General features: G+C 43.9%; 1 protein-coding gene across 1 annotated transcript in view; it reads left to right on the forward strand.

Annotated features, from left to right (window-relative positions):
• LOC106592067 (uncharacterized) overlaps nucleotides 1–7,598 on the forward strand; it is an 8,050-nt gene extending 452 nt beyond the window's left edge. The window contains exons 1-4 of the mRNA XM_082963610.1: nucleotides 1–33; nucleotides 4,693–4,956; nucleotides 5,162–5,323; nucleotides 5,400–7,598. The exon at nucleotides 1–33 is cut by the window's left edge and continues 452 nt beyond it. Of these exons, the coding sequence (XP_082819736.1) occupies nucleotides 5,210–5,323; nucleotides 5,400–5,837 (552 nt within the window). The 5' untranslated portion in view covers nucleotides 1–33; nucleotides 4,693–4,956; nucleotides 5,162–5,209 and the 3' untranslated portion in view covers nucleotides 5,838–7,598. The remainder of the gene's footprint in view (nucleotides 34–4,692; nucleotides 4,957–5,161; nucleotides 5,324–5,399) is intronic.
• Nucleotides 7,599–8,437: the final 839 nt, after the last annotated feature.

Here is an 8,437-nt window from a genome sequence, read left to right on the forward strand (position 1 = left end):
GAGCTAGCTAAAACACAAAAGCTACAGCTAAAGGTAAGGCTAAGAGTAGCAGCTAAAGCTAAATTAAGCTAAGGGTTGCTAAATTAAGATAAGGGTAGCTAAATGAAGCTAAGGGTAGCAACTAAATGAAGCTAAGGGTAGCAGCTAAATGTAGCTCAGGGAAGCCAAATAAGCTAAGGGTAGCTAAAGAAATCCAAAGGTACCACAGCTAATGCTAGCCCAAAGGTGAATGCATTCCTCTGAGCCGAGTGGGACATTTTTGTTCATCTCATCAGGAAATTCCTTGGTGAAGGGGGAAGCAAGTTTGTGTGTGTGCGTGCGAGGACAAACTTATACCCACAGAAATTATGGAACATTCTGAGTTGTAACCTTTCTATACACTGTATAGGCCTATGGTTCTGGTATAAGAGACCTGGGATATATACAGTACTGGATACCTTTAGAGAGAGGAGAGTCAAGAGTCAATTCCATGACCATTACTCACTTCACAAGCTAGACTTTTCCAGTCTGCGGAGTGTGTCAGAACTGAACTATTTTCTAGAGTATTAAATACACAGCCCTCAAACTTTATCTTGCAAAAACAGATGCATTTCCTCCACAACTCCCTACTGCATTTTGCGTGTGTGCGTGTGTGCGTGCGTGCATGCGTGTGTGTGTGTGTGTGCGTGCGGGTGCGTGTGTCCAGAGTAATTGTTGTTAAGGTCAAATGTGCAGAGAATAATACTTTGTCATCTGAGTTTGGGTTGTGGTGCCTGAGGAAGACAGATGTTCTCCAGGGTGTGTGTGTGTGTGTGTACGTATGTGTGCATGTGTCTCTCCTCTTCTCTCTCCCTTGTCTCTCCTTTCTTACTCCTCCCTCCCTCTCTCCTCTTCTCTCTCCTCCTCTCTCCTTTCCCTCCCTCTCTCCTCTCCTCTTCTCTCTCCTCCACTCTCCTTTCCCTCCCTCTCTCTCTTTTCACTCCTCCCTCCTTTCCCTCCCTCTCTCTCTTCTCTCTCCTCCCTTCCCTCTCTCCTTTCTCTCTCCTCCCTTCCCTCGCTCCCTTCCCTCCGCTCCCTTCCCTCCATCCTCTTCTCTCTCCTCCTCTCTCCTTTCCCTCCCTCTCTCCTCTCCTCTTCTCTCTCCTCCACTCTCCTTTCCCTCCCTCTCTCTCTTTTCACTCCTCCCTCCTTTCCCTCCCTCTCTCTCTTCTCTCTCCTCCCTTCCCTCTCTCCTTTCTCTCTCCTCCCTTCCCTCGCTCCCTTCCCTCCGCTCCCTTCCCTCCCTCCTCTTCTCTCTCCTCCTCCCTCCATTCCCTCCCTCTCTCTCTTCTCTCTCCTCCCTTCCCTCGCTCCCTTCCCTCTGCTCCCTTCCCTCCCTCCTCTTCTCTCTCCTCCTCTCAGGGTTTGGCCCATGTCCAGCATTTGGTGGAAACTCTGAGTGTTGCCTCGCCTTGGCTTCCCTCCCCTGTGTGCGTGTGTGTGCGTGTGTGTCTGTGTGTGTGCGTGTGTGCGTGTGTGTGTTGCCTTGGCTTCCTTCCCCTCTTCTTCGACATTCTTCTGCCTTTATGATTGTTCCCAGCAACCTTATTTGTCCTTCTTTAATGTAGCGCTACATGATATCTTTGTGACAAAGTTTCCAGCAGAACAAACACTGTGTGTGCATCCTTCCGGTGTGTATGTGTGTGTTGCGTCGGCCATTTTGTGAAATGTCATTAGGAATGTAACAATGATTAGTGACTGTATGTAGATGGTATGTGTTCATGGTTTGGAAATAGCGTTTACACAAATCCAATGATTCCATAACTCAACAGGCCTATGTAGTTTCCCACCACCACACGTCACCACAGAAGGTTTTCAACGTTTTCATACATCAGAAGCAGTCCAGAGTAAAGTTGAGTCTTCAGAATGCCAGCTACTGTACACTGCGTGCACAATTATTAGGCAAATTGTATTCCTCGGGATTCATTTTATTGTTGAACAAACACAATGCTCTCAGTCAATCCAAAATGTTATTGAACCTCAAACGTGAATGTTTAAGAAAGGAAAAGTGAGTTTTGTCTTTCTCAGGGAAATAAATAAGTGTGCACAATTATTAGGCAACTATTAGTGTGCAGAATTATTAGGCAACTATTAGTGTGCAGAATTATTAGGCAACTAAATTACAAAAATAATTTCTCTCAACTCACTTGTTTATTCTCATTTTTTTGAGTAAGTGTAGCAAATAAGTAACACAAAATGACAATTATATCACATTTTTGGCCTTTCAAAAATATTCAGTGACCAATATAGCCACCCTTATTTTCAATAACTGCCATGAGCCTTCCATCCATGGAGTCTGTCAGTTTCTTGATCTGTTCACGATCAATTTTCACTGAAGCAGCAACCACAGCCTCCCAAATGCTGTTCAAAAAGGTGTATTGTCTTCCATCACTGTAAATCTCACGTTTGAGAAGGGCCCACAAGTTCTCAATAGGATTTAAGTCAGGTGAGGAAGGGGGCCAGGTCATCATTCAGGCATCTTTGAGGCCCTTGCTGGCTAGCCAAGCAGTGGAGTACTTGGATGCATGTGATGGAGCATTGTCCTGCATAAAGATCATGGCCTTCTAGAATGCTGAGGACTTCTTCCTGTACCACTGTTTGATGAAAGAATCTTCCAGAAACTGGCAGTAGGTTTGGGAGTTGAGTTTCAGTCCATCTTCAACCCGAAAAGGTCCAACTACCTCATCCTCAATGATAGCAGCCCATACCAGTACCCCTCCTTCACCTTGCTGGCACCTGACTCAAAGTGGTGCCCTGTGTCCATTACTGATCCAGCCACGGGCTCATCCATTTGGTCCATCAAGAGTCACTTTCATTTCATCTGTCCATAAAACCTTTGAAAAATCTGTCTTCAGGTATTTCTTTGCCCAATCTTGACGCTTCAACTTGTGAATCTTATTCAGTGGTGGTCTTGTTTCAGTCTTCTTGACCTTGGCCATGTCTCTGAGCACTTTTGAACACTCCAGGTAGGTTGCAGTTCTGGAATATGGTGGCACTGGAGGATAATGGGTTCCTGGTAGTTTGACATTTAATTCTTCTCAAGTCTTTTGCAGTTAATTTGCGCCTTTTCTTCCCTATGTGTTTTTTGCGCCCCAGTTGACTATTCGCAACAAAACGTTTGAATGTCCGGTGGTGTAACGGCCGTCGTCAGAATTAGACCAAGGTGCAGCGGAGGATGTGTTCATCATTAGAGTTTTAATGAAAAAGAGAACACTACAAAAATAAACAAAAGACGACAGCAAAACAGTCCTGTCAGGATTAACTCTACACAACAGAAACACTAGACAGAAACAATTACCCACAAAACCCAAAGGAAAAACATGCTCCTTATCTGTGACTCCCAATCAGCAACAACGAGCTTCAGCTGTGCCTGATTGGGAGCCACACACGGCCCAAAACAAAGAAATACAAAAACATAGAAAAAGGATCATAGAACGCCCACCCAATGTAACACCCTGGCCTAACCAAAATAAAGAACAAAAACCCCTCTCTATGGCCAGGGCGTTACAGGTGGTCACACCTCAATAGTTTAGCTATTTAAAGAGTGTCGCATCCGTCTGAAAGGCATTTTACATTTTGGGTTTTTCAGTGTCAGTTAAATTGTACTTGTCCTCTTGCTCAGTTGTGCACTGGGGCCTCCCACTTCTCTTTATATTCTGGTTAGAGCCAGTTTGCGCTGTTGAGTGAAGAGAGTAATACACAGCGTTGTACGAGATCTTCAGTTTCTTGACAATTTCTCACATGGAATAGCCTTCATTTCTCAGAACAAGAATAGACTGACGAGTTTCAGAAGAAGGTTCTTTGATTCTGGCCATTTTGAGCCTCTAATCAAACCCACAAATGCTGATGCTCCAGATACTCAACTAGTCTAAAGAAGGCCAGTTTTATTGCTTCTTTAATCAGAACAACAATTTTCAGCTGTGCTAACATAATTGCAAAAGGGTTTTCTAATGATCAATTAGCCTTTTAAATTGATAAACTTGGATTAGCTAACACAACGTGCCATTGGAACACAGCAGTGATGGTTGCTGATAATGGGCTTCTGTTCGCCTATGTAGATATTCCATAAAAAATCAGCCGTTTCCAGCTACAATAGTAATTTACAACATTAACAACGTCTACACTGTATTTCTAATCAATTTGATGTTATTTTTAATGGACAACATTTTTTATTTTCTTTCAAAATCAAGGACATTTCTAATTGACCTCAAACTTCTGAATGGTGGTGTATGTCAAAAGGTCTCTCTCTCTCTCTCTCTGTCTCTCTCTCTCTCTCTCTGTCTCTCTCTCTCTCTCTCTCTCTCTCTCCTCTCTCTCTCTCTCTCTCTTGCAAACACTGACACTCAACACAAGTTCTATTCTGGTGTTACCATGACAACTCACCCATTAGTTTGGCGATGCAAGGACATTTCTAAGTGACCCTGAACTTTTGAACGGTAGTATAAATGTGATCCACTCCTAAACTATTAGCTATTAATAAAGATAATTAAATATAGCAACATACCACATCTGTTTTGAATGATGAACGTACTGTTCATGAGTTCCTTTCTCTAACTTCTTATCATACACTTTCCTTTTTACTCTCTCATTCTCATTCTCTTTCTCTCCTTCCCTACTCGTCTACCTTCCTCCCTCTTCTCCTTCTCCCTCCCTCTTCCTTCTCTCTCTCTGTAGGAGGAGAATGAAATCCCAACCAGTGTGTTTGTCAAGGATACTGTTCCTTTCCCCCGTGACGCTGAGGAGGGGGAGGAGCCCACCGCCGTCATCGACGCCAACCGCTCCACGGAGGAGGGGCTTCACACCATCGACCTATCCTCGGACGAGGACGTAGGGCTGGAGGCGGACCTGGACGAGGTGGGAGATGGCGTATACGAGCTGGCCGGAGAGCACACAGACAAATCCCGCGCGGATAAGTTTAAACGCTCCAGTCTAAAGAAGGTGAGGGATGGAGAAAGCCGGCGTTAGGGGTTAAAGTCTATGGGTGAGCGGTTAGGGGTCAAGGTCATGTTCTGTGGCTGCGTGGCGTGTTCAATGCTGACTATTGATGTATTGCAGAGCTTAAGATCAGGGGTCGGAGGTTAGGGGTAAGGGTTAGGAGATTTCCTGCTTTGTACTGACTGCATGACTGTACAATGTATTGCAGGTGGACAGTCTGAAGAGGGCCTTCTCCAAAGCGAATATAGAGAAGAAGATGAACAAGATTGTGTCACAGGAGAAACGAGAGAAGATGAAGAAGAGCCTGACACCCAACCACCCAAAGAGCTCCTCCTTCAAAGTGTCCCCTCTCACGTTCAGCATCAAGAAGGTCAGTACACACACACACACACAAACACTCACACTATTGTGGATTCATCTGACATGACTACGTCCTGCTGTAACAGAATCGTAAGTCTGAGGGTCAACCTGAAGCTGAAGCAGAGGTGGAGGCCTCATCCCAGACCGGGGTCTCGCCTACTGCCATGGCCTCCATCGAGATCTCCCCGCTGGCCAGCCCTGATGAGGAGGTCCTCTTCACTGAGGTGCACTCCCAACTGGCTCCAGGGCTGGAGGAGTCCAGGGCTGAGGCTTTGGAGATGGAAGAGGTGGCTGTCAGGGAAGTTCCAGAATCTGACGAAATTCCAGAATCCAACGTTTTTTCTGATTCCAAACCGTTCCTAGAATCACACGTTCCTGAGGCGGATGTGGATCTGTCGGTTATGACGGAGGGAGTGAGCGACGAGTACACTCTCTCTGCCACGTTCCCACATGATGCCTTACACTCTATCTCGCCCTTCGATGAGGAAGACAGGGAGGAAAAGGTGCAGAGGGAGAAAGAGTAGGAGAAGGAAGGAGAGAAAGAGTAGGAGAAGGAACGAGAGAAGGAAGTGTAGAAGGAGGTGGAGGAGAAGGAAGAGGAGAAATAGGTGGAGGAGAAGGAAGAGGAGTAGGAGAAGGAGGGGAGACTTGTGGAAGAGGAGGCCCAGCTGTCAAAGTCCCCTAAAACACACACACACACACAAAATAAATACACATATACCTATTCCCTAAAATACTTCCCCATTCCCACTCCCACTCTCTGTCCATCATCCTCTAAAAAACTCACAGACCCTCTGTTCAAAAACACACACCCACACACACACGATTATAGTTCATTTCTGTGTGTGTGTGTGTGTGTGTGTGTGTGTGTGTGTGTGTGTGTGTGTGTGTGTGTGTGTGTGTGTGTGTGTGTGTGTGTGTGTGTGTGTGTGTGTGTGTGTGTGTGTGTGTGTCAGGGGCAGATGTCTGTTTCACATGTGAAAAAGGATGATGAAGTTGTTAAAAAGGTATAATTATCTACTTATGCTACTGCTTAAAGTTTAAACCTAAACGTATATTTGTGTATGTAAGATGCTAACTTTGTTTGACCTAATAGATACAATTCAAGCCAATCAGTACAACACTTGTCATAATACTAGCTACAGATAACGTGATCTAACCAAAGATTTTTGGTATCCATTACTGTCCGTTACAGGTTTGCCTATAGAAAACACCGCCATATATTTTTCAACTAACCTGGTATTGGCGATACTGTCTTCCATCTCGATTCTGGGAAACAGTTATTTTAGAAATGTTTCTATCCAGTGGCAGGTGGTTATACAAAAAACACTGAAAACTCAGATAGTAAATCCATGTTTTGTACCGCGCAAGGAGGATCCTTGCCATCTTAGCTGCCGGACATCTAGAATTTTCCAGCATCTTTGACAGAACTAGTCATTTCTATGCGAAGCGGCCGCAGCCAGACAGTGTGTCACGTTAAAACAAAGCTCTACACACATTGATACAAAACATGGATTTCCTATCTTTCTGAGGTTTCTCTGCTGTTTGTAGAACTACCTGCAACTGGACATGGACATTTATAAGATAACTGCTTTCCAGAATCGAGAACGAAGAGAGTATCGCCAATACCAGCTTAATTGAAGAATCTATAGCAGCGTTTTGTATCAGCAAATCTGTAACTCCCAGTAATGGATACCAAAAATCTTTGGTTATATCACATTATCTGGTGTACAATCTGTAGCTATCATCATTCATGATCCTCGAATATCTTAGTACTGTATCATCTCTCAGTGAATGTATAGAAAACATAGAGAGATATAGCATGGCAACAGTTGATAATAAAACATTATAAGGGTTCATACCACAGGGTGGTGGCACCTTAATTGGGGAGGACAGGCTCCTGGTAATGGCTCGAGCAGAATAAGTGGATTAGTATCAAATACATCAAACACATGGTTTCCACATGGTTTCCATGTGTTTGATGCCATTCCGTTCACTCCGTTCCAGCCATTACAATGAGTTGTCCTCCCCTCAGCAGCCTCCCCTGGTTCATACATAATGTACAACAGGTAATAATGCATTATTGTGTATCTGTTGGCTTCAAGTAAAGTGTTAGTGAAGTAGCCTATGTAGTCTTCTCTTATTTCACTGGTGCCAAAGAAACTCCTCTTCAATATATTGTCCAGATTGTTAAAACTGTGATTGTCATGTTTCTTGCTCTTATATAAAAAAAAGAAGCTATCTCCAGAATCCTTAGAATTCTAAATAAAAACATGGAAACTGTCCTCCTCCTCTCTCTTTATTTCCTCCTGTTGGCGATTTGTTTATTTGGATTAGGCTAGATTATGGACATATAGACTACAAATTAGACAGCTATTGGTTGTCCTGTTCATTATAGCCACAGTGCGTAATATTTCCAGTTCAAGTAGTAAAATACACAACTTGAATTTGAGCCATATGATCGAGTACTATTTGCATGTGCTCCAGGCCTTGAGGCCTACCTTCCACTCTGATGGTGTGATGGAAAATGTTATGTTTGTGCTTTTCTAATAAGCAATTTATGTGTTCATGCAAGTGACTGAATCCTCATTATCAGTATCTGCAATTTGGCAGTATGCCCTGAACCTTGTTTTGAGAACAAAAGGATATCTCAGTTTCAAGGTCTCAGCTTGGAGAGAAGAAGCCTTGTGAGATATTGGTCTGTCACATACATGAACCAAACATTAATGATTAATTATGAATGATAAGCAAAATCATGCCTATGTAACATGTCTGTAAGCAATATATGAGATCTAACGGGACTGCCCTGAAAGAGCTCCTGACAGACGTGCACTATGGTGCATCAAGTTTGTTGGAACCTCTCCAGTTAACTGTTAATAAACAATGTTTCATTTAAGATTGACTTTGGGTGTCCCTGTGTAGAATTGTCACGACAATGGCATGCATGCACGCATCTCAACAAACTGTAACAGGCTATCGTAACCTGTCCAGTAGATAGCCAAATGTTGGCCTGTTCAAAGCTCTGTATCAAGGCGAGACCCAAACGCAGACACAGGAGGCAGGTGGTTGGAGTCTTACAATGTTTATTAAACCAAAGGGTTAGGCAAGAGAATGGTCATGGACA

This window comes from Salmo salar, chromosome 17, assembly GCF_965601325.2.
Source record: "Salmo salar chromosome 17, fSalSal1, whole genome shotgun sequence".
Lineage (NCBI taxonomy): Eukaryota > Metazoa > Chordata > Actinopteri > Salmoniformes > Salmonidae > Salmo > Salmo salar.